Consider the following 26,283-nt stretch of genomic DNA (forward strand, 5'->3'; position numbering starts at 1 on the left):
TCAAAAACGCCTGATGTGGATGTCTATTGTTTTTACGCGAAACCTGCTTTTTCAAAATTATCCGATCTAGTGTGGACGTAGCCTTAATCCGCAGTTCATATTCGAATCTGAAGACTGGTAGCTGAAGTCAGTTGCTGAAATTATTTGCTACATGTGCTAACCCCAAAAACGCATTAACAACATCTCCAAAAGAACAAGACTATTAAAATATTAGAAGATTATGGGCTCACGAGTACAACACGGCAAATGCGATTTCTTTAAACTAAGCATCACCTACTGCGATCACACCATTGACACACAAGTATTACACAAGTGTGCCGAGAACTTTCAAGCAGGGGTGGATAACCAAACGACATGTCACATCTGTGGTCCTTTATAGTAATTTATCAATTACTGTAACAGGTTCCTGCCAAACCTTGAACTCATTACATATTACAGATCGGGAAGAAATGGCAATGGACAAAGCAGTGTGAGGTGGCTTTCCAAAAGGCAAAGGAAATGGGGGCGTCAGACACTGTACCCACACATCACGATTCACATCATCCAGTGAAATTTGCCGGAATGCCTCACCTTATGGAACAGGTGCCATCATGTCACATGTTAGGAGTGATGAATGTGATTGCCCCATTGGCTTTGCATCACATTCCCTAACCACTGCAGAGAAAAATTATACACACATTGTCAAAGAGGCTTTGAATCTGGTTTGAGGTGTAAAACGCTGTATGGGAGAGAATGTACCCTCATTACTGATTATCAACTACTGGTATCCATTTTCAGTCCACAGAAGGCTGTCCATTAACAGCAACCGCACAAATGCCGAGATGGGCCCTGTTTCTCGGAGGATACAAGTACAAGATCAAATTCAAGAGAATATCTAATCATGGGGATGCTGACGGATTGCCCTGTTCACCCTTGGAAAAGGAAATACTTCAAAGAGGACACTCGTCTTGATGTAAATATTCTCCCTAACACAAATCAAAAGTCTCCCTATTATGGCAGAGGTGACCCAGAGGGAAACCAGAAAAGACCCCACACTGTCTCAGGTCGACATGACCACACAAGATGGCTGGAATGTGCAGCAGAAATTCCAGTTCCCCCATTCTTACACACTGGGATGAATTTGCCCCCGTGACGGGGTTTGCCTTATGTGCTGAAGTGCTGGAGGGGCTACATACATGGTCAAAATGAAACCACTGACTCGAAGCTTTGTCAGGTGGCCCGGTGCACCATTCGGGATGCCAACACATCCAAGTGCCAAGGGCAGCACCTCTCCATCCCTGGAGATGGCCTGCATTGTCCTGGCAGAGGATTCACCTGGATTTTGTCAGGCCGTTCATGGGCACAAATTTCTTGGTAGTAGTGGATGCAGTTACAAAGTGCCCAGAAGTGTCCCTAGTAACCTCCATTACAGCCTGGCACACTGATGTGTTGAGAAGCCTCTTCACAAGGACTGGTGTTCCAGAACACCTAGTCAGTGACAATAGACCACAGTTTGTTGTGGAACAGTTTCAGTCATTCCTGAAAATGAACGGAATAAGACATATTACATCTGCCCCATACCATCCAGTTTCAAATGGCTTGGAAGAAAGTTCTGTCCAGATTCTAAAGGACAGAAGGCCAGGGAAGTAAGGGCATGGTCCCAGGAAAGATATGTGACTGCGATAGCGTGAGCACAGGGTTTAAGAGTCAGAGGCCAGCAGAGATCACAGAGGGGGAGCAGTGAGAGGGGGTTTCACTGAACTGCCGTGGAAAGGAAGAGCTATACTTCTTCAGGGTAGGAATTTATCAGTAATTGATGATCTTTTATCAAGACAAGAAATGTTTCTTTACAAACTTGGGTTTAAATAACACAACCACCTCGTACAAATCAAACGGTGAAACTTCAGAGCAGAATCAGTATTGACAGTATTACTACTGTACTGTTCTATGTAAAGTGAGTGAACAGGAAGGAAAGACAAGAGGCCTGAGTGAGAGTGAGAGAATCTGAAGTCACGTAGACTGGGCTTCAAATGGATTTGGTGCTGTGTCGATTGCATCAGAATAAGCACATGTAGCTGTTTCTAATACTGTACGTGTCCCTTGTGCCCAGTACAGAAACTATACGATTATTGACCTTATTGCAAAATCATACGCACTTTTAGGCTGCCGATTGGCTTGCAACAGGAATTAAGAGTTGCTGGGACATGGTGTATTATTTGCGAGTACGCGGACTGTAAACATTTGCAACGTCTGCAGATTGCAAACTCGATAATGTGTGCGGTCAACACGCATCTGCATTTCAGGCGGGTGTCGTGTTGCAACAGGGGTAATGGGCACATTTCCGTGTCAGCAGACCGCACAGGTCTCGACGTCCGCCCGTCTGCACACTGACTGCCGCCGCCGCCGCCGCCGCCGAGCGGAGTGCCTGGAACCTACCACACCTCGCTCGCACAGCCTCGCGATACTTGCGTGCGAGCTTTAAAATGGCTACAGTGTAGCCGGGTAGTGTCGCGAACGTCATCCGGTGGCCGCGCCGTCCCGTCCCGTCCCGGTGGAAGGCGGTGAGTCCGGGGGCCGGTGCCCGAGCCCGAGCCCGAGCCCCGCACCGCACCGCCCCGCACGCCGCGGTGAGTGGTCAGCGCACGCCGGGGCTCCGCTCCCGAACGCCGCAGAGCCGGGCTCCGGGCATGTTCCGCGCTTTGGACGTGCGCCCGGAGCGCCCCGTTTTCTCGGCGAGGACGCAGCCCTTGCTGTGTTTTGTTTACATTTCTGCTGAAGCTGGTCGGCGCTTTCCCGCCCACTCCGGGGGGGGTGGTCACCTTTCCGCAAATCCCCCCAAAGCGAAGGAATTCCTTCAGCCCTTTGACCGGCGCTGCTGATGTAATTCCTGGAGATGTAGAGATTTAGTTCGGTGTCTGCAGCTACATTTTTTTTAAGGTGACCGAGCCGCCTTGCAGTTGTGGGTGGTGCGAAGATAGGCTGAACTTCGGGAAGAAAATGCGGAATCGTGAACCGGGAACTGTTAGCAAATTTAAGATGTGTGAAACAGTTCCGAATTTGCATTGATCCGACGGGGCTGGGTCGGGGTTTGGGGGAACTAGTTTCGTGGTGTTTTGACATTGCCCGCGCTTACTTTTGAACTGGTGCAGCAAGTTACAGAATCAGAGTCCCACAGCACGGAAACGGGCCCTCTGGCCCACTGTCGGCTACCTAAACCCAGCCGCGCTCTACGGCTTCCTCTGGTGGCTCATACCGTAGACCTACCACCCTTCGTGTGGGGCGAGGCAGTTGCCCCACAGATGCCTTCAATTTTTTTCTTTTCTGACTTTGAAATTGTCTCTCTCGTTTTACACTCCCATACTCCAGCGGATAAGACTTTATAAACCTCTAAGATTTCTCCTCAGGGTTTTGCTCTCCAGAGGCCTGTTCGGCCTCTCATACTTAAAGACCTCCAATTCTGGTTAATATCCCTGCACCCTTCTCAGCTTAATTACAGTCTGAGTGACTAGAACTGCACTCAATACTCTTGAATTGGCGTTTGGCCTCACCAGTGCTTTGCACGATTGTAACCCTGACTCTTGTATCTAATGCCCTGATAGATGAGGCAAGTGCGTCAAACACTTCCTGTATCATCCTTCTACCTGTACCTCTGCTTTCAGGAAGCAATGCACCTTTGCCCCTCTGTCTCTAATCTACAGCGCTCTCCACGGCCCTGCGACACACTGTGCGAGCCGAGCCCTGATTTAGCCTACCACCGTGTGACATCTCGCAGTCTTTCAGTTAAACTTCATCTGCCATTCTTTGGCCCACTTTCCAAGTTGATCTAGGTACAATTATAGTCTTTAAAAACTTTGAGGTCCACTTTATACCAGTTTGGGTGCTGTCTGCAACTACATGGTTAAATGCATTCTCACTGAAGTAATTAATATAGATGACAAACGACAATGGGTCCAGCATTGATCCCTACTGGTACCTTCACTTTCCCCTAGGTGCTATTAAAACACGCAGTTCAAGCAGGATAGTTTTATGGTGTGCTTACTTGCTACCTTGTAAGCACTATGCCGTTGTTTAAAGTACTGAAGAACCTGGGTGTGAGGTTCGAATGGTTTCTTTGGGAAAGTTTGCAGATGGCCGAATGTTTGGTAAACTTCATGCTTCAGGTCACATCTACCAACTATCTAACTTGCAAATGACCTTCACAAGCAAATAACTGGGACTCTTGAGTTTCTATTAGTTGCTGTAGAGTCGGTGCTTCCTGGTGAGGTAGGTACTAGTTGTGGTTTGTGCACTATTTGGGAAATGGGAATGTTGAAGCAATGTAATGGGATTGGATTAGCTTGACCTAAAGGCTGCCATTGCAGAATTGGTGGAATTGAAGGTTTTTTTTAAAATTTAAAATATCACAATAATGCTAAGCCTCCGATTTCAAGAGCAGCAAATCATCTCAATTACTGCACAGATATAAAAATAGAATCATGTGTTCCAGTTGGTAGCCTGTTGATGGCGCATTCAGGACAGTTCTCTCTGAATCCAGAGAGTTTGCAGAACTTGTCAATATAAATGCCTGGGAGCTGTTAAGAATTCTTCAACAAATGGTCGCCTCCTGAAGCTGTATCTTGGTGAAGCTTTAACATTGAATGTTGACCCCTGGCCTCTGATAGAGAGAGAGCTGGCTTGGTTGTACGAGAGTTGGGGAGCCTACCCACTGTGTCATTTCAAAATGGCCCAGTTTCTTATTGGGTTGTGTTGTATTGCTGTTACTTGGTCCTGAGCCTTGAGAGTTATCTTGTACTTGTTTCAGAGTATCTGGCTGTTTTATGCTGATCTGGTTTTGTGTTTTCCCATTCCATTCAGACTTGGAGCTAGAAGAGCCAGCATTAACTGCTGAAAACCATAATAAAAACACAAAATGCTGGCAGAACTCAGCAGGCCAGACAGCATCTATGGGAGGAGGTAGGGACGACGTTTCGGGCCGAAACCCTTCATCATTAACTGCTGAAAGCCAGCTTATAAATGCCGTAAGCCTGAGCTACAGTTTAATTCGGCACTCTCAGAGAGGAGCAGGTTCTAGCAGTGTTGTTACTCCTAATGCTTTCAGGTCCAGGGAGCTTTGAATCCCCTGCCTCCAGGCTGGCAACTCCAGAAATTCCTACGGTGGGCCTGTTTTCCATCGCCTTTTTCCTGTTCTAACATTCCCTGTGATTGATTCATCATTGATACCAAGTAACAAGCTCGCTCCCAGGCTAGAAGGAAAGTACGTTTAGTACTACCATGTTCAAAGTAAACACTTATGTCACTATATACACCCCTGAGATTTATTTTCTTGTGGGCATACTCATAAAATCCAAGAACTGCAAATGAAAGACTGCACCCAACAGGGCAGACAGGCAACCAGTGTGCAAAAGACAATGAATTGTGCAAATACAAAAGAGATAAATAAAAATCAGTAACATGAGATGAAGAGTCCTTGAAAGTGAGTACGTAGCTTGTGGGAACAGTTCAGTGATGGGGCAAGTGAAGTTGAATGAAGTTATCCCCCCACAGGTTCCTGAGCCTGTTGTGCAAGCCCTGAGGTTCCTGTACCACCTTCCTGATGGCAGCAGTGGGAAGAGAGCGTGCCCTGGGTGGCGGGGAGCCCTGATGACAGCGCTCTGTGTAGATGTGCTCAATGGCGGGGAGAGCTTTGCCCGCGATGGGCTGGGCCTTGCACAGTCCCTACTCCCACTGCGTATTTGGATGGAATCAGTGACCACTAAGGGTTAAACGATGTAGAATTGGCTTCAACGGCTTCATCGCAAGAATGAAAAAATTGCAAGGGCTCCTATTTTCTCATAATTTGATCATTCGTGAGTTGGTATCCATGCAAGTCATCACAATGTCTTCTTTGAAAGAATTCTATTTGAAAGTATGTTCTAATAGGTTTAAGTATAAAATAAACTAAATTATTTCCAGGTTTCTCAAATTGTGAAATAAGAGATAGTTTTTGCTTGTTATATTTGGGACAAAAATGTGCTATTTTGCAACTTGCATTGAAAGGTAATTGTGATTATATTAGTTAGCAAAGTATGGCAGCTTTCCAGCCCCCTTGTTGTTCAAAAACAGAAGTAAAATGTGCTGGGAATATTCAATAGGTCAGACAGCAACTGTGGAGAGAGGAATGAGGATTAACACCTCAGGTTAATGACCTTTCATACGAACTGATGCTTTAAGGATGTTGCCCTTTTAAGGTACATGTTCTCGCCTTCAACAATTCCCGCCGCTGCCTGTAAGGAGTTTGTACGTTCTCCCCATAAACCCTGTGGGTTTCCTCCGGGTGCTCAGGTTTCCTCCCACATTCCAAAGACCTGCTGGTTGGTAGGTTGATTACATGGCTGTAACTGGGCAGTGCTGGCTTGTTTGATCAGAACGGCCCATTACTGTGTTGTATCTCCTAAAATAAAAATTGCTAGGATTGCCCTTTTATTTACAACGAATTTTGCGGCTGCTTCCATTTTTCTTGAGCGCTAGTTGACTGAGTAACCATAAATGTCACATACTAGCCCCAAACACCTCGTTAACTTTCTTGGCTCTGATTCTTTCACCAAATCTTCATCACCAGTGTATGTTCTTAGTGGCTGCTTAATCTTTAAAGTCTGTTTCTGCGTGTACAGTTGATGTTGGGCAGCGTAGGTTATATTAAGGGTTCCCTACACAGTGCACTGGAACATGTATATTTACATATGTATATTGCTGCAGTTCTTAAAGGGGCATGTCTTAAATGTCAAAGGCCCATTTATTAGAATGAAATTATTACAACTTTGGTTTTTAAATGGAACTTGGACTAGTTACTCACACCCTGCCTCACTGTAGTGCCACTAGGAAAATTTTTGCATACACATTGCAAATTAATTTGTCCATTTGAATTAAGTTTAGTTTTAAACTCTAGTTGTCCAGAGTTTTAAAATCTCATGCTGCATGTATAAGTTTGAAAATGATTGATGTCAATCTCCTTCAGTCTTGAAATTGTGCAAAGTGTAAGTAGTGCAATGAAAATGATGCTTGATTTTACTCGTCTGGGGTTCTGATTGGAATATATTATGGAGAAGGATTGCATTCAAAGTACATTTATTACCCGAGTACGCATGCAGTATGGCTTCTCCAAGAGCAGCCATGAAAGAAGGAAAAGCATGGAACCTGTTCAAAGGTAAAACATCACAACAACCCCCACCCCCACCATGTGCACAAAAAAACAAAATCATGCAAATGGCAACAAGAAAGAATGAGTGAAAACACAGAATCTAAAACACAAAATTAACCATATTCGGTTCAGCTTGGCAGTCGTTACCTGCTGGCCACCCCAATTCAAAGTACAATCTGCAAACCGAGAACTTCGGGACCAAAGTCTCGGCCTTTCCTCTTAACGAATGTCCAGTAACTAGGAGCCCTGATCCTATTAAAGTTGGTCTCCTGTGCGTGAACTTCTGAAAGAGATTAACTTTATTTGTAGAATTTGGAAAATACCTGTGATGGGAGTAGTGTTCGGTAAATTGCTTTCCAGTCTGGTGATGTCTTTTAGTGTTTTAGCCTTTCTCTGCAGTGAATTTTAACAAGACTAATAATTCAAGCTTTTTTTTTTCTTTCCCCCCCCCACCCCCAGACAGAAACATCGGGACAAGTTGTTTTATTTGGAGTCTGGTGCCAGCTCCTCCTCATTCAAGCCGGCGTCTTACGATGAGCCCAGTCCCAGAGCTGGCAGAGTCATGTCTCACAGTACGGACCCAGAAAAAGGGGTGGTAGCCACCACACAGTCACTGGAGGGTATGAAACACTGAACAGGTTCATTAGCCTTTTAGGCAGAATAGTTACATGCAAATGTTCAAATGCTGACAAGTAAAGACTTGAGTGTCGTTTTGTTCTTGCTTTAATAGCGCCGTTTAAGGCACCAAAGGGCCGTGTTATTTGTAATTAGCTCTGCAAGTGCTCAGCAATCTGATTTGTATGTTAGATTGCACCACTGTAAATGGAATAAATTGAGTCCTGGCTTTTATACAAGATTTGGATCTACTTGTAAAACTCTGATTAAGTTATGACTGTGACTGAGTTGGGAATGACAAACGATCTGCTAGAAGAACTAAGTAGGTCTATGCAGGGAAAGGAATTGGTGGTGTTTTGTGTCAAAGCCCTGTATCAGGACTGAGAGTGGAAAGACAATAGAACGTAAGAGATAGAAGCAGAATTAGGCCAATTGACCCATTGAGTCTGCTCCACCATTTCATCATACTGATTCATTTCTGTCTCGGCCTCAACCTCCCCATATCCCCTCAAGCCCTGACCAACGAAGAACCAACTTCTGCCTTAAATATTCGGCCTCCACAGCTGCCTTTGGCAACGAATTCTACAGATTCACCATTCTCTGGCTAAAGAATTCCTCATCTCTGTTCTAAAGGGATACCCCTCTATTCTGAGGCTGTGTCCTCTCATCCTAGACTCTCCCATCATAGGTAACATCCTCTCAACATCCACTCTACCAAGACCTTTAACCATTTGATCAGTTACAATGTGGTCACCCCTCATTCTTCTGAATTCTAGTGAATACAGGCCCTGAGCCATCAAACACTCTTCATTTGACAAGCAGTTCAATACTGGAATCATTTTTGTGACCCTCCTTTGAACCCTCTCCAGTATCAGCACATACTTTTAAAATTGAAGGGCCCAAAACTGCTCACAATACTCCAAATGAGGCCTCACCAGTGCTTTATAAAGCCTCAACATTACATCCTTGCTTTTGTATTCTAATCCTTTGGAAATGAATACTAATATCACATTTGCCACAGACTTAGGGAATTCCTGCACAAGGACTCTCAAGTCCTTTTGCACCTCAGAAATTAGATTTTTCTCTCCATTTAGAAAAAAGTCTACCCTTTTATTTCTACTAAAGTGCTTAACCATACATTTCCTATACTGTATTCCATCTGCCACTTATTTGCCCATTCTCCTAATCTGTCTAAGCCTTTCTGTAGCCTCTCTTATTCCTCAACTACCTGCCCCTGTCCAGTTGTCTGAACGAAGCTATCAATTCCATTATCCAAGTCATTGATATATAACATAAAAAGAAGTGGTCCCAGCAGACCTCTACGGTACACCACTCGTCATCGGCAGCCAACCAGAAAAGGCTCCCTTTATTCCCACTCTTGTCTCCTGCCACTCGGCCAATGCTCTATCCGTGCTAGTATATTTCCTGTAATACCATGGGCTTGTGAAACAGCTTCATGTACGGCACCTTGTCAGAGGCCTTCTGAAAATCCAACATCAGCAGTTCTTCCTTTTGTCCATCCTGCCTGTTATTTCCTCAAAGAATTCCAACAGATTTGTCGGGCAAGATTTTCCCTTGAAGAAACCATGCTGACTACAGCCTATTTTATTATGTGCCTCTAAGTACCCTGAGACCTCATCCTTAACAATCGATTCCAACATCTTTCCAACCACTGAGGTCAGACTAACTGGCCTACAATTTCCTTTCTTCTGCCTCTCTCCCCTCTTGAAGAGTGGAGTGACATTTGCAATTTTTCAGTCTTCCGGAACCATTCCAGAATCTAGTGATTCTTGAAAGGTTATTACTAATGCCTCCATAACCTCTTTCAAAACCCTGGGGTGTGTGCCATCTAGTCCAGGTGATTTATCTACCTTCAGACCTTTCGGTTTCCCAGGAACATTCTCCCTAGTTGTGGCAACGTGGCATGCTTCTGATCTCTAACACTCTGGAACTTCCAGAGGAGGTGGGTTGTGGTGACAAAGGATTCTGAGATGATTGGTGGACTGAGGAGGTGTGGAAGATGACATGTATAGAGAATGATTAGCATGGATGGAGAATCGGTTAACCAGTAGAAAGCAGGGAGTTGAGATACATGCAACACACACAAAATGCTGGTGGAACGCAGCAGGCCAGGCAGCATCTATAGGAAGAAACACTGTCGATGTTTCGGGCAGAGACCCTTCGTCAGGACTAACTGAAAGGAAAGATAGTAAGAGATTTGAAAGTAGGAGGGGGAGGGGGAAATGCGAAATGATAGGAGAAGACCGGAGGGGGTGGGATGAAGCTAAGAGCTGGAAAGGTGATTGGTGAAAGTGATACCGAGCTGGAGAAAGGAAAGGATCATGGGACGGGAGGCCTCGGGAGAAAGAAAGGAGGAGGGGGGAAGCACCTGACTATTTGTGAGTCGGTTCACCTGCACAGAAAGTGGGTCGCCGCATAACACCCCCCCCCAAAAGCCGGCGATACACCCCCCAATGTCCACAGTCTGGATCAGCCTCTGCGCCGTGGTGACTGAACCTCGACCGGCTGCGCCAAGTCCACATGGGCTGGTTTGAGTCAGTCCACTGTGAAAACCTCCTCTTTCCCCCCAATGTCCAGAACGTACGTGGACCCGTTGTTGTTGATCACCTTGAACGGCCCCTCGTATGGCCGCTGTAGCGGTGTTTGGTGTCCACCCCTTTGTACAAACACAAACTTACAGTCCTGCAGGTCTTTGGGTACATGGGTCGGGGTCCGTCCGTGCTGTGAAGTTGGTACGGGGGCCAGTTTGCCGAGCCTTTCGTGTAGTCTGTCCAGGACTGCTGCGGGTTCTTTCTCTTGCCCCCTTGGGGCTGGTATGAACTCTCCTGGGACGGCCAGGGGTGCGCCATACACCAACTCGGCCGACGAGGTGTTCAGATCCTCTTTGGGCACTGTGCGAATTTCAAGCAGGACCCAGGGAAGCTCGTCCACACAGTTAGGTCCTCTCAGGCGGGCCATGAGAGCCGACTTCAAGTGACGGTGGAAGTGTTCCACCAGTCTGTTCGACTGTGGGTGGTAGGCAGTAGTGTGGTGTAGCTGCGTTCCCAACAGGCTGGCCACAGCCGACCACAGGCTGGAGGTGAACTGGGTGCCTCTGTCGCAGGTAATGTGGGCCGGTACCCCGAAGCGTGCTACCCAGGTTGCAATCAGTGCTCGGGTGCAGGAATCGGCAGATGTGTCGGTGAGCGGGACCGCCTCTGGCCACCTTGTGAACCGGTCTACCATAGTTAGGAGGTGCCGCGCTCCTCGGGACACTGGTAGGGGGCCCACAATATCCACATGAATGTGGTCGAACCTCCGGCAGGTGGGTTCGAACTGCTGCGGCGGGGCTTTAGTGTGCCGCTGCACCTTGGCTGTTTGGCATTGCGCGCACGTTCTGGCCCATTCACTGACCTGCTTGCGAAGTCCGTGCCACGTGAACTTGCTGGAGACCAGCCGGACGGTTGTCCTGATAGATTGGTGCGCCAAACCGTGTATGGAGTCGAAAACTCACCGCCTCCAGGCTGCCGGGATGATGGGGCGAGGTTGGCTGGCAGCCACGTCACACAGGAGGGTCCTCTCATCTGGGCCTATGAGAAAGTCCTGCAGCTGCAAACCCGAGACTGCGGTCCTGTAGCTGGGCATCTCGTCATCTGCCTGCTGTGCCTCTGCCAGTGCTGCATAGTCCACCCCTAGGGACAGGGCCTGGACAGCTGGTCTGGAGAGTGCATCCGCCACGACGTTGTCCTTTCCCGAGACATGCTGGATGTCCGTCGTGCACTCGGAGATGTAGGACAGATGTCGCTGCTGGCGAGCCGACCAGGGATCGGACATCCTCGTGAATGCGAAGGTCAACGGTTTGTGGTCCCTGAACGCGGTGAACGGCCTGCCTTCTAAGAAGTACCTGAAATGCCGGATTGCCAGATACAGTGCCAACAGCTCTCGGTCGAAAGCACTGTACTTGAGTTCGGGTGGTCGTAGGTGCTTGCTGAAGAACGCCAGGGGTTACCAGCTCCCCTCGATGAACTGCTCCAGCACCCCACCGACTGCTGTGTCGGATGCGTCCACCATGAGGGCGGTCAGAACGTCCGTTCTGGGGTGCACCAGCATCGCGGCATCTGCCAAGGCTTCCTTGGCTTTAACGAAAGTGGCTGCAGCCTCCTCGTCCCAAGTAATGTCCTTGCCTTTACCCAACATCAGGGTGTACAAAGGGCGCATGATATGGGCTGCTGAGGGGAGGAAACGGTGGTAGAAGTTCACCATACCAACGAACTCCTGTAGGCTTTTGACCGTGTTGGGCCGGGCAAAGTGGTGGATTGCATCTACCTTGACGGGCAGAGGTCTTTGGTAATCCTGTGGCCCAGGAAGTCAATGGTATCGAGACCAACCTGGCATTTGGCCGGGTTGATCGTGAGGCCGAAATCACTCAGGCGGGAGTAGAGCTGGTGGAGGTGGGACAGATGCTCCTGATGACTACTGCTGGCTATAAGGATGTCGTCCAAATAGATGAACGCAAAGTCCAGGTCGCATCCCACTGCATCCATTAGCCGCTGGAACGTCTGTGCGGCATTCTTCAGGCCGAATGGCATTCAGAGGAACTTGAACAGGCCAAACGAGGTGATAAGTGCTGTTTTGGGGGGGTCTTCAGGGTGCACTGGGATTTGATGGTATCCCCGGACGAGGTCTACTTTGGAAAAGATTCTTGCCCCATGCAGGTTTGCTGCAAAGTCCTGTATGTGCGGCACGGGGTAGCGGTCTGGAGTTGTAGCCTCGTTCAGTCTGCGGTAGTCGCCACATGGTCTCCAACCCCCAGCTGCTTTGGGCACCATGTGCGGGGGGAGGCCCATGGGCTGTCAGACCTCCATACGATCCCCAATTCCTCCATCCTCTTGAACTCCTCCTTCGCCAGGCGGAGCTTTTCCGGGGGGAGCCTTCGTGCGCGGGCGTGGAGGGGTGGTCCCTGTGTCGGGATGTGGTGCCGTACCCCGTGTCTGGGAATTGGCTGCAGTGAACTGTGGTGCCAGAATCGATGGAAAATCCGCCAGGAGTCTGGTGAATTTGTTGTCCGACAGCGTGATGGAGTCCAGGTATGGGGCCGGCAACTTGGCTTCACCCAGGGAGAACATCTGGAAAGTCTCGGCATGTAACAGTCTTTTCCCTTGCAAGTCGACCAGCAGGCTGTGAGTTCACAAGAAGTCCGCCCCCAGGAGTGGTTGGGCCACGGCGGCCAGTGTGAAGTCCCACATGAACCGGCTGGCGCCGAACTGCAGCTGCAGTGTGTGGGTGCCATAGGTCCGTATCGTGCTGCCATTTGCAGCCCTCAGAGTGGGTCCTGGCTTCCTGTTGCGGGTGTTGTACCCCAACGTGGGCAAGACGCTGATTTCCACTACGGTGTCGACCAAGAAGCGGCGTCCCGACTGTTTGTCCCAGACGTACACGAGGCTGTCCTGGTGGCCAGCCGCCATAGTCATTAGCGGCTGCTGGCCCTGGCCCTTGCAGGGTGGGCGACAACGGCGGGCTTTTATGCCCCACCGCTGGTGGTAGAAACACCACTGTTCACTGGCCTCCTCACTCCTGCCTCTGTGTTGTGTACGCTCCCCTGCCGGGCCTGGTCTGGTCCGCTGTTGGGCGTGTGGCCTGGTAATCTGACCAACGGATGCCACGCTCTCCCTCTTGGCTTTCCACAGCAAGTCTGCCCGGGCTGCCACCTTCCGGGGGTCACTGAAATCTGCATCGGCCAGCAGCAGATGTATGTCCTCGGGCAGTTGCTCTAGGAACGCTTGCTCGAACATGAGGTAGGGCTTGTGTCCGTCAGCCAGGGACAGCATCTCGTTCATCAATGCTGACGGCAGTCTGTCTCCCAAACCATCCAGGTGAAGCAGGCGGGCACCCCACTCACGCCGTGAGAGGCCAAAGGTCCCAATGAGCAGCGCTTTGAATGCTTCATATTTGCCTTCTTCCGGGGGTGACTGTATGAAATCCACAACCTGGGCGGCCGTCTCCTGGTCAAGGGCGCTCAGCACGTGGTAGTAACACGTGGAATCAGAGGATATCTGCCGAATCTGGAACTGGGCTTCTGCTTGGTTAAACCTCACGCGTGGTCGCAGCATCCAGAAAGTCGGCAGTTTTAGTGAAACTGCGTGAACAGATGAAGAGTCGGTCATCTTTGGTCCAAATCCCGTTTGGACCGTCAGGGTCACCAATGTAGCGATGTGTTACACACAGCGCTGAAATAACAACACGCAGTCAGTAGGCCGTTTCGAGACTAGTTTATTCAAACTTCGCGGCGCTGGCATTTAATCCCTAGCGGAAATGACATCAGAGGTGCATTACCAAAGTCTCCCCCCGCGCGCTGGCTATTTGTGAGCCGGTTCGCCTGCGCAGAAAGTGGGTCTCCACAGAGGCAGGTAAGTTGTTTCCATTGATAGGTGAAACTAGAACTTGGGGACATTGCCTCAAATTTGGGGGGAGGAGTAAATTTAGGACGGAGATGAGGAGGAACTGCTTTTCCCAAAAGGCTGTGACTCTGGAATTCTCTGCCCAATGAAGCAGTGGGGGTAACCTCAGTAAATATATTTAAAACCAGTTTGGGTGTATTTTTGCATAGTAGGGGAATTGAGGGTTCTTCAACCGTCTGAGGTGAAAAAGGTGTGATTGTGGGTTTTTCACCACACAGCTAGTTTGTACAGACCACATGAGATCCTCGGTGATGTGGATGCCGAGGAACTTAAAGCTGTTCACCCCAGATCCGTTGACGTCAATAGGGGTTAGCCCGTCTCCATTCCTCCTGTAGTCCACAACCAGCTCCTTTGTTTTTGCGACATTGAGGGAGAGGTTGTTTTCTTGACACCACTGTGTCGGTGATGACTTCTCTGTAGGCTGCCTCGTTATTATTTGAGATTAGGCCAATCTGTGTAGTGTCTTCAGCAAATTTAATTAGCAGATTGGAGCTGCAGGTGGTGACACAGTCATGGGTATACAGAGAGTAAAGGAGGGGGCTTAGTACACCAGTGAGGGTCAGAGGGGAAGAGGTGAGGGAGCCCACTCTTACCACCTGCCAGCGGTCTGACAGGAAGTCCAGGATCCAGCTGCACAAGGCAGGGTGAAGGCCGAGGTCTGTGAGCTTCTGGAGGGAATTGTGGTGTTGAATGCTAAATTGTAGTTGAAGAACAGCATTCTCACATGAGCATCCCTCTTCTCCAAATGTGTAAGGATAATGTGTAGAGCTGTGGTTATTGCAACGTCTGTTGATCGGTTGTGTTGGTAAGTGAATTGTAGGGGATCCAGTGTGGGTGTTAGCAAGCTGCAGATGTAGTCCTTGACCAGCCTGACAAAGCATTTGCTTACTATTGAGGTGAGTGCAACAGGATGCCAGTTGTTCAGACATGTTACCTTGGTCTTTTTAGGTACAGGGCCAATGGTGGATGTTTTGAAGCAGGAGGGCACTCTACACTGGGAGAGGGAGAGATTAAAAATGTCTGTGTAAACACACCTGCCAGTTGTGCCGCACACATCCTGAGTACCTGCCCTGGGATGCCGTTTGGTCCCATAGCCTTGTGACTGTCCACTCATTGGAAACACCTGCGTACTTCAGCCTCAAGAGATGACCAAGGTGCAGGTTGCTTTGGAGGCTCTCCTCAGGGGCTCTGTGTTGGCAACATTGAACTGGGTGTAAAAAAAGAAGATCCAGCTCATCTGGGATGCATTTTTTGAGTTCCTGTTGATCACTGGCAACGTAAGCTCTGTGTCCCACAGTCATTGCTGCTCTCACGGAACTGTTTCTGGTTTGGATAGAGCCTGACTAGTTTCTGGGGGACAATATCCTCGATACACTTCTGGATGAAACTTGTGACCCCTACCGTGAACTCATACATCCTCTTCATGGAAAACATTCCAGTCAACATCAAAGCAGCCTGTGGCTTTAAAAAAAAAGGCAAATGGGCAGTGTTGGCATTTACTTCAAGGGGATTAGAATATAAAAGCAAGGAGATAATGCTGAGTCTTTATAAGACACTAGTTAAGCCGCACTTAGTGTATTGCCAACAGGTTTGGGCCCCGTATCTCAGAAAGGGTGTGTTGTCATTGGAAAGAGTCCAGAGGAGGTTCATGAGGATGATTCTGGGAATGAAGGGGTTAACGTACGAGGAGCGTTTAGCAGCTTTGGACCTGTACTCACTGGAAATTAGAAAAATGTGGGTGGGGGGAATCTCATTGAAACCTACTGAATGTTAAAAGGACTAGATAGGGTGGATGTGGAGAGGATGTTTGATGGGGGTATCCTGAACTAGAGGGCACAGCCTCAAAATTGAGGGGTGACCTTTTAGAACAGACGTAAGGAGGAATTGTTTTTGCCAGAGAGTGGTGAATCTGTGGAATGCTGTGCCACAGACAGCAGTGGCGGCCCAGTCCGTGGCTATATTTAAGGTGGAAGTTGATCGTTTCCTGATTGGTCAGGGCATCAAAAGATGTGGTGAGAGAGCAGGTGTATAGGGTTGAGTCAGATCCAGGATCAGCCATGATGGAATGGCAGAGCAGGCTCGATGGGCTGAATGGCCTAATTCTGCTCCTATGTCTTGTGGTCTTATGGGCTCCAACTTCCAAACCATTGAAGTCGGACTAACTAGTGTATAATTTATTTTTTTCTTCCTCCCTTGCTTCTTAAAGAGTGAAGTGACATTTGCAGCCTTCCAGTCCTCTGGAACCATTCCAGAATCAAGTGATTCTTGAAAGATCACTACTAATGCCTGCACAATCTCTTCAGCTACATCTTTCAGAACCCTGGGGTGCAGTCTATTTGGTCTAAGTGACTTGTCTCCCTTAAGATCTTTCATCTTCCCAAGCAGCTTCTCCAACTGCACTCACTTCAGCCTCTTACATCTGTCAAATTTCTGACATACTGCTAGTGACCCCCCCCAGTGAAGACTGATGCAAGATACTTATTCAATTTTCTGCCATTTCTTTGCCCCCCCCCCCCCCCCATTACTATCCAGTGTCATTTTCCATTGTCGGATATCCATTCTCACCTCATTTACTCTTCCTGTGTCTGAGAAAACTTTTATATTATTGGCTATTTACCTTCATTTTTCCTCTTTTCTCTCCTCATGGCTTTTTAGTTACTTTCTGTTGATTCTTAAAAGCTTCCCAATCTTCTAATTTACCACTTTTTTTGCTGTGTTATATGCCCTCTCTTTTGCTTTCATGCTCTCTTGGACTTCAGTTGTCAACCACAGTTGTGTTACCCTCTCTTAGAATACTTGGGGTTGTCTTAGGGATGTGTCTGTCCTGCGCTTTCCGAATTGCTGTGAGAAACTCCAGTATCGCTGTTGTACCGTCAATCCCTGCTGGTGACCCCTTCCAATCAACTTTGCCCAGTTTTTCTCATGCCTTTGACATTACTCTGATACATTTAACTTTATCTTCTCCCTCTTAAGCTGAATTCTATCAAATTACGATCACTGTCCCCTTAGGGTTCTTTCACCTTAAGCTCCTAATCAAATTTGGTTCATTACACAACTTTTAATCCAGAAACGCCTTTTCCCCCAAAGTTCTCAACTGCAAGCTGTGCTTAAAAAGCTATCTCGTGGGCATTCCCTCTCTTGGGATCTTGCACCAGTCTGATTTTCCCAATCTGCCGGCATATTGAGATGACTATCATAACATTGCCCTTTTTTCATCTCTTTTCTATCTCCCATTGTAATTTGTAGCCCACATCCTGGCTTCTGTTTGGAGGCCTGTATATAACTCCCATCCCATTACCCTTTCAGTTCTTTAACTCTATCCACAAGGATTCTACATCTTCCCATCCTATGTTGCATCTTCTTAAGGATTTGATTTCTCTTTTTTTTTTTACAACCAACCACCCACCCCCTCTGCCTGTTGAGGGATATAGGCCAAATGTAGGTAAGTGGGTCTAACTGAGGGAGGTACGTTGGGCTGAAGGACTGTTTCTTGCTATGATTGTGCTGGATGCTTTGCTGCAGTATATCTACATGGACAGCAGGGGGCCTCGATGAACAAGAAGTAGAAATCCAACCATAAGGGCCTGTTCCAGTCCTGACCAATCTTTACATGAATGTACTTCCTTCAACTGACATTGGCAAGGGAAGTGTAATACATCTGTTCGAGCTTATCTTGTTTATTTCAGCTACTTCATGATTTGTGGGAAAACCTGCTGTACGACTACTGAATATAATTACATTTCACAAATAAATCAAATCAAACTAACATATCTCATGGGGAAGGTTGAAGGAACAACACCTTATATTCTGTCTGGGTAGCCTCCAACCTGATGGCATGAACATTGATTTCTCTAACTTCCATTAATGCCCCCTTTCCCCTTCTTACCCCATCCCTGATTCATTTATTTCCCCCTCTTTTTCACTCTTTCTGCCCATCACTCTCTGCCTGTTCTCCATCTCCCTCAGATGCTCCCCTCCCCCTTTCTTTCTCCCGAAGCCTCCCGTCCCATGATCCTTTCCCTCCTCCAGCTCTTAGCTTCACCCCACCCCCTCCGGACTTCTATCATTTCGGATTTACCCCTCCCCCTCCTACTTTCAAATCTCTTACTATCTTTTCTTTCATTTAGACCTGATGATGGGTCTCAGCTCAAAATGTCAACAGCGCTTCTCCCTATAGATGCTGCCTGGCCTGTTGCGTTCCACCAGCATTTTGTGTGTGTTGCTTGAACTTCCAGCATCTGCAGATTTCCTTGTGTCTTGGGGAAGTTTGTTAAGGGAGTAATCCAAAGTCCTGAAGATCCATTTGTCAGCAGTTATTGCCTACAGTTTAAGAGTTGCTAATTCAGGGAATACATAGCAGTTTTAGCAAGTACTCTGATCTCAGACTGGTGGGCAGTGCAGTGTCTAATGGGTCAGTCTGGTTAAAAATGGTGGTGGGGGTGGATTACATTTGGAGTGCAGTCTGACACACAGGACCAGATTTCTTGCCCTTTTTAATGTATTTTCACTCCACCTTCAGGTCTGTATTTGGGCTAAATCAAGAAATTTGCCTGTTGAAGTTGTTTATCCAGTTCAATATTTCCTTTTCTGGGACAAAATAAATCAGTCTGATGTGTCCTTGCAATTTATTCTGCTACATTTAAGATAATCTTCCCTTTCATTCACTGTTTTGTTTTTCTCCTGTTGCATTCTTAAATTCCATTGGTGCCCTTTCATAGCTGTGTGTTCCCTAATCAATTATCCAGCTGCCCTTTGTTCGCTGTCTGTTGTTGTAAATACGGTGACTTGCAGTGAATATAATAGCTGCCAGTATATCGATGTTGTATTTTGATTTATGCCCTGTGGTTGTAGCCGCCCATTGTTTTTCTTCCTTGTGCTAGGTAAAATGGAAGTTAATTTGAAGTTTTTTTTGTAGTGGGGCTATTTACACAGGCTGCCAGTTGGTTGGCTGGTGATAGAAATTTGAAAATGATCAGAAGAATGAGGTGGAAGATTAGGTGAGCATTATCTTGGAAGGGGATTGGATGTCTTACCAAAGACATTGGTGAAAGAACCACATTGATAAAGTCTTGGGCAGGGAGGATCCACAGAGCCCTTGCTTAATGGTATTGGTCCATGGCATGAAAAAGGTTGGGAACCCCTGGTCTAGGGCTTCATTACTGATAGCCAATGCAGATATATAGGCAGGGTAGCTCCTTCCTATACTGACTTGTTTCATGAGAACTCGCTGTTCTGGGTAATTGTTGATTCGTGATATACGGTATGTGATCTTTGTCTTCACGGACAAATTACAATTGGCTAACAGCTAGCTGGGACTCCGTATGGCATGGTAGCACGATCATTTTACCGTGCCTGTGATCACCAATCGGTGTTCAATTCCCACCGTTGTCTGTAAGGAGACGTACGCTCTCCCTGTGATCACGTGGGTTTCCTCCCATTTCCAAAAGGCAAATGGTTAGGGTGAGTGAGTTGTGGGCACACTCCGTTGGTGCCAGTAACATGGCAAGCTGGCAGGCTGCCCAGCACTCCTCTCCTTTTCGATTCGATGTAAATGACTCCTTTCACTGTACCTCTTTAAGAGTGTGGAGAAGACTCCTCAGTAACTTGGCTGGTTTCTGAGACAGCCTGCTGTGCTGTGTGGAATGTCCCTAATAGTAAGTAACGTTAACCAAATATGACCAACTGAGCTGGAAACCTAAAGCAAAATCATCAGAAATACATCTGCAGAGGCAGGGAAACTTTCTCCTCCCACGGATGTACCCTAGCTCACGGAGTATTTCTGGCATTTCCTGTTTTTCCCAGTTTTTAATGAGGTGAACTGAAACTGGGAAAAGCCTGGCAGGATAGGGGATTGGTCCAGATACGGCGATGACAAACCAGAGCTGTGGTGCCAGCTCGAAACAATGGGGTGGCCCATGTTTATCTGTGTAAACATAACACAGAAAATAAACGAGAAATCTGCAGATGCTGGACATCGGAGCAGCGCACACAAAATGCTGGAGGAATTCGGCAGGCCAGGCAGCATCCATGGGGGAAAAAAGTACAGTCGATGTTTCGGGCCGAGACCCTTCCGCAGGACTGGAGAGAAAAAAGGTGGGGTGAGGGGAGAGAGAAACTCCAGATGACAGGTGAAACCTGGAGGGGAGGGATGAGGTAAACAGCTGGGAAGTTGATTAATTAGATGTGAGAGAGGGAAAAGGGGATGGGAAATGGAGAGGTTAAGGGGGTCATTACAAGAAATTTGAGGAGTCTATGTTCATGCCATCAGGTTGGAGGCTGCCCAAACAGAATATAAGATGTTGTTCCTCCAGCCTAAGTGTGGCCTCGTCACGACAGTGGAGGAGGCCATGGATGGACGTATCGGAATGGGAATGGAAGTGGAATTAAAATGGGTGGCCACTGGCAGATCCCGCTTGTTCTGGCAGACGGAGCATAGATGCTCGGTGAAGCAGTCTTTCATTTTATGTCAGGTCTCACCGGTGTACAGGAGGCCACACTGAGAACACTGAACACAGTAAATGACCCCAACAGACTTGCAGGTGAAGTGCCGTCCTGCTGGGAAGGACTGCCTAGGGCCCTGGGTAGTAGTGAGGGAGGAGGTGTAGGGGCAGCTGTAGCACTTGTTCCGCTTACAAGAATAAGCACCAGGAGGGAGGGACCAATAGAAAAGGGAGTCAAGTAGGGAGCGATCCTGCAGAAAGTGTTTGGGGGGGGAAGATGTGCTTGGAGGTGGCAGAGGTTTTGGAGAATTTTGTGCTGGACGCGGAGGCTGGTGGAGTGGTAGGTGAGGTCACTTTCTGCCCTCTTCTCCCCCCCCCCCCCCCCCCCCATATTTTAAATCTACTCAGCTTTTTTTTTTCCTCTCCTGGCCTGCTGAGTTCCTCCAGCATTTTGTGTGTGATACACAGAGAATAAATGCCATTAAAATTGGCCTTCAGCAGCTTAGTGCATCAGAGGACCGAGTTATACTGTACATAATTATGCATAACCTTGTTGGTCCATTGTACTGATGGCCAGCAACGATTGTTTACACTCTGGTGGTGGGAGACAGATTCCTTTGAGTTTCTTCTTGTGTTGTTTGACCAGGATGGTCCAAACTTGTGAAGTGTAATGGACTCTCTTTGCAGGCATTCTGCAGGCTTGATTTTTGCATCTTGCTTGTGAGGTTCCTTTTAAATCCTGCAATGAGATAATTTCTGGAACACCCAGTGCCCATTTTAAATGTGTGGTTTGCAAATTGTGCATTTAAATGTGTTTTTACTGTCAGTCCACCAGATTGCTGAAGTGGCCTGACGTTGAGCTTCTGGTTCCATAAATCATGATTAAAGGTGTGGCATGCAAAAATGCAATCTTAATAAAATTTTAAGTAAGTTAATTAGCCACTTGCGGTAAGAAGGACTGTACATTACCACATAGTTTCTACAGGATGTGGGAGGGTGTTCCAGGGGCAGATGTTAGCTCCAGCAATGACATCTTCAGGAAGTGTCTCCAATTAAGATTACTGGAGCTGGAGGTTTCAGTGGGGGGGTTAAGGCTGGGTGTTTGGAGATTTTCTGACACATCAGGGAAGTGGTAGTTTGTGAGGCAAGATTTGTAGACAATGTGAAAATGGCAGCAGCCATCAGCACTAGAGGAAGGACCTCCATAGATGCTGACTGACCTGAGTTCCTGTGTGTGTGTGTGTGTCTCTCTCTCTCTCTGTCTCTCTCTCTCGCTCTCTCTGTCTCTCTCTCTCGCTCTCTCTGTCTCTCTCTCGCTCTCTCTGTCTCTCTCTCGCTCTCTCTGTCTCTCTCACTCGCTCTCTGTCTCTCTCTCTCGCTCTCTGTCTCTCTCTCTCTCTCGCTCTCTCTCTCTCTCTCTCTCGCTCTCTCTCTCACACTTCGGTTGTGAGGTTTCCTGAAGTGCTGTTGGGTTTCCTCGTATAGCACTTCCTCTTGCAACTTCTCACAGTTCTGAGCCTTAACTAGAAGGCTTGCAACCATCTCTTCAAGGAACACTCAACAAGCAGCTCTTCCAACTACAGTGGGTGTTGTCACTGAAAGAATAAATATTCAATAATGGTCGTTGTTATTATTAGAGAAACGGCACAATAACTGGCCCTCCCAGTCCAACAAGCCCACGCTGTCCAATTACACCCATCTGGCCTACTGAGCCACTGACCCCTAGGTCTTTGGAATGTGAGAAGAAACTGGAGCACTTGGAAGAAACCCACACGGTCACGAGGAATACGTGCGAACTCCTTACAGATAGCAGTGGAATTGAGCCCAGGTCACTTCTACTGTAATAGCATTACACTAGCCACTACTCTACCATGCAGCTCAGGGGTCAATGGTGAAGAATTTAGTCTCTGCAATGACAGCACACAAAGCCCCTCCCTGGCTCCTTCTTGGCGCTCGTGGCAAGAGAGGGTTTCTGTGAGGATGTGTAGGTTCTTAGTGGCTGCCCTTTGGGGGGGGGGGAAATTACCCACAACTGCACTACCTAATGATGTGGACTGAAGGATGATGTCTAGTGGAGTATGGAGCATTGAACAGCAAGATTCTGACTGGCAGCGAGTAGCAGCAGAGTGGATGACCCCAAGGCTAGGAAGCAAGAGGTTACCATGACCTAACTCTGTCTGGGCTGTTTTGCCATTGGGACATTGTATTTGAGATTGCCATGCGTCATGGGTCTCATGACGTCCAAGAATGTAGTTTGGCAGTGGGCTATTTAAATAATGTTTGGAGTAAACTGGGTCAATAATATCCAGTTGCTCTGAGTAGATGATAAACACTTGACAGCGCACAAGATTAAAATTATGCTGCAGGCAAACTTCCCATGCCGCACCACTGCTGATTTTGGTTGGGAGCAGTTTTCCGTCCCTTGGAGGACTGAAGGATCCTGACGGAAAATCAAGTAGCCTAATCTCTGGGCAAGTCCCTCGGGACTGCACATCGCAATTGCCACTGCTCATTAAGCCAGATCTTTCAGCTGTGTTGAGTGAACTAACTGGTAGTGCTTTTCATTGAATAATTTCTGATCTCGGTTCCTAATGCAATGGGACTGCATGCTTTTCTTCCCCTCCCCCCCCCCCCCCCCCCCTTTGTTAATTGTTGAACTTTACCCAGCTCTTCATACTGCACCCTCGTGAATTCCCCAAGGCCACAGACGTTCTCAATGCCAGCCGCTGTGATACTGGTTTACTCCCGTGAATGGTGATGGTAATCAGACGAAGGGTCTCAACCTGAAATGTTAACTGTCCGTAGATGCAGCTGGATCTTCTGAGTTCCTCCAGTGCCTGTTGTAGGGGTTCCCAACCATTCTTACGCCATGGACTAATACCGTTAAGCAAGGGGTCAGGCCCATTCTGTTTCTGATGGTGATCAGCAGAACAAAGAACAATACAGGCCATTAGGCCTCAATGTTGTGCCAACCCTCAAACCCTGCCTCCCATCTAACCCTCCACCTTAAATTCCTCCATACACCTGTCTAGTAGTCTCTTAAATTTCACTAGTGTATCTGCCTCCACCACAGACTCGAGCAGTGCATTCCACGCACCAACCACTCTCTGAGTAAAAAACCGTCCTCTAATATCCCCCTTGAACTTCCCTCCCCTTACCTTAAAGCCATGTCCTTTTGTACTGAGCAGTGGTGCCCTGGGGAAGAGGCACTGGCTGTCCACTCTGTCTATTCCTCTTAATATCTTGTATACCTCTATCATGTCTCCTCTCATCCTCCTCCTCTCCAGAGAGTAAAGCCCTAGCTCCCTTAATCTCTGATCATAATCCATATTCTCTAAACCAGGCATCATCCTGGTAAATCTCCTCTGTACCCTTTCCAATACTTTCACATCTTTCCTAAAGTGAGGCGACCGGAACTGGACACAGTACTCCAAGTGTGGCCTAAACAGAGTTTTATAGAGCTGCATCATTACCCTGCAACTCTTAAACTCTATCCCTCAACTTATGAAAGCTAACACTCCATAAGCTTTCTTAACTACCCTATCTACCTGTGAGGCAACTTTCAGGGATCTGTGGACATGCACCCCCAGATCCCTCTGCTCCTCCACACTTCCAAGTATCCTGCCATTTACTTTGTACTCTGCCATGGTGTTTGTCCTTCCAAAGTGTACCACCTCACACTTCCTCGGGTTGAACTCCATCTGCCACTTCTCAGCCCACTTCTGCATCCTATCAATGTCACTCTGCAATCTTCGACAATCCTCTGCACTATCCACAACACCACCAACCTTTGTGTCATCTGCAAAACTTGCCAACCCACCCTTCTACCCCCACATCCAGGTCGTTAATAAAAATCACGAAAAGTAGAGGTCCCAGAACCGATCCTTGTGGGACATCACTAGTCACAACCCTCCAATCCAAATATACTCCCTCCACCATGACCCTCTGCCTTCTGCAGGCAAACCAGTTCTGAATCCACCTGGCCAAACTTCCCTGGATCCCATGCCTTCTGACTTTCTGAATAAGCCTACTGTGTGGTACCTCGTCAAATGCCTTACTAAAATCCATGTAGATCACATCCACTGCACTACCCTCATCTATATGCCTGGTCACCTCCTCAAAGAACTCCATCAGGTAGACACGATCTGCCCTTCACAAAGCCATGCTGACTGTCCCTGATCAGACCATGATTCTCTAAATGCCCACAGATCCTATCTCTAAGAATCTTTTCCAACAGCTTTCCCACCACAGACGTAAGGCTCACTGGTCTATAATTACCCGGACTATCCCTACTATCTTTTTTGAACAAGGGGACAACATTCACCTCCCTCCAATCCTCTGGTACCATTCCTGTGGACAACGAGGACATAAAGATCCTAGCCTTAGGCTCAGCAATCTCTTCCCTTGCCCTGTGGAGCAGCCTGGGGAATATTCTGTCGGGCCCTGGGGACTTATCCGTCCTAATGTATTTTAACAACTCCAATACCTCTTCTCCCTTAATATCAACATGCTCCAGAACATCAACCTCACTCATATTGTTCTCACCATCATCAAGTTCCCTCTCACTGGTGAATACCGAAGAGAAGTATTCATTGAGGACCTCGCTCACTTCCACAGCCTCCAGGCACATCTTCCCACTTTATCTCTAATCGGTCCTACCTTCACTCCTGTCATCATTTTTTTTTTCTTCACATAACTGAAGAATGCCTTGGGGTTTTCCTTGCCCTATTTGCCAAGGCCTTCTCATGCTCCTTTCTTGCTCTCCTCAGCCCCTTCTTAAGCTCCTTTCTTGCTACCCTATATTCCTCAATAGACCCATCTGATCCTTGCTTCCTAAACCTCATGTATGCTGCCTTCTTCCACCTGACTAGATTTTCCACTTCACTTGTCACCCATGGTTCCTTCCTACCATTCTTTATCTTCCTCACCGGGTCAAATTTATCCCTAACATCCTGCAAGAGATCCCTAAACCTCAATTACGTGTCCATAGTACATTTCCCTGCAAAATCTCATCCCAATTCACACCCACAAGTTCTAGCCTTATAGCCTCATAATTTGCCCTACCCCAATTAAAAAATTTTCCCGTCCTCTCTGATTCTGTCCTTTTCCATGATAATGTTAAAGGCCAGGGAGCAGTGGTCACTGTCCCCCAGATGCTCACCCACTGAGAGATCTGTGACCTGACCCGGTTCGTTACCTAATACTAGATCTAGTATGGCATTCCCCCCTAGTCGGCTTGTCAATATACTGTGACAGGAATCTGTCCTGGACACACTTAACAAACTCTGCCCCGTCTAAACCTTTGGAACTAATCAGGTGCCAATCAATATTAGGGAAGTTAAAGTCACCCATGATAACAACCCTGTTGTTTTTGCACCTTTCCAAAATTCTGCCTCCCAATCGGCTCCTCGGTATCTCTGCTGCTACCAAGGGGCCTATAGAATACCCCCAGTAGAGTAACTGCTTCCTTCCTGTTCCTGACTTCTACCAATACTGACTCAAAAGAGGATCCTGCTACATTATCCACCCTTTCTGTAGCTGTAATAGTATCCCTGACCAGTAATGCCACCCCTCTTACCCTTCCCCCCCCCCCCCTCTCCATCCCTTTAAAAGC

At 47.6% G+C, this 26,283-nt stretch overlaps 1 protein-coding gene across 6 annotated transcripts in view; it reads left to right on the forward strand.

The window, feature by feature from the left end:
• Positions 1-2,202: 2,202 nt before the first annotated feature.
• LOC140739908 (uncharacterized) overlaps positions 2,203-26,283 on the forward strand; it is a 35,149-nt gene continuing 11,068 nt past the window's right edge. The window contains exons 1-3 of one of the 6 annotated variants that reach the window (XM_073068570.1): positions 2,203-2,606; positions 4,834-4,932; positions 7,616-7,776. In XM_073068570.1, the coding sequence (XP_072924671.1) occupies positions 4,889-4,932; positions 7,616-7,776 (205 nt within the window). In that variant the 5' untranslated portion in view covers positions 2,203-2,606; positions 4,834-4,888. Of the gene's footprint in view, positions 2,607-2,694; positions 2,917-2,953; positions 4,243-4,833; positions 4,933-7,615; positions 7,777-26,283 lie in introns of those variants that run through there. The other 5 variants (XM_073068571.1, XM_073068572.1, XR_012101768.1 and 2 more) reach the window with 5 other exon arrangements.

This window comes from Hemitrygon akajei, chromosome 16, assembly GCF_048418815.1.
Source record: "Hemitrygon akajei chromosome 16, sHemAka1.3, whole genome shotgun sequence".
Taxonomy (NCBI): Eukaryota; Metazoa; Chordata; class Chondrichthyes; order Myliobatiformes; family Dasyatidae; genus Hemitrygon; species Hemitrygon akajei.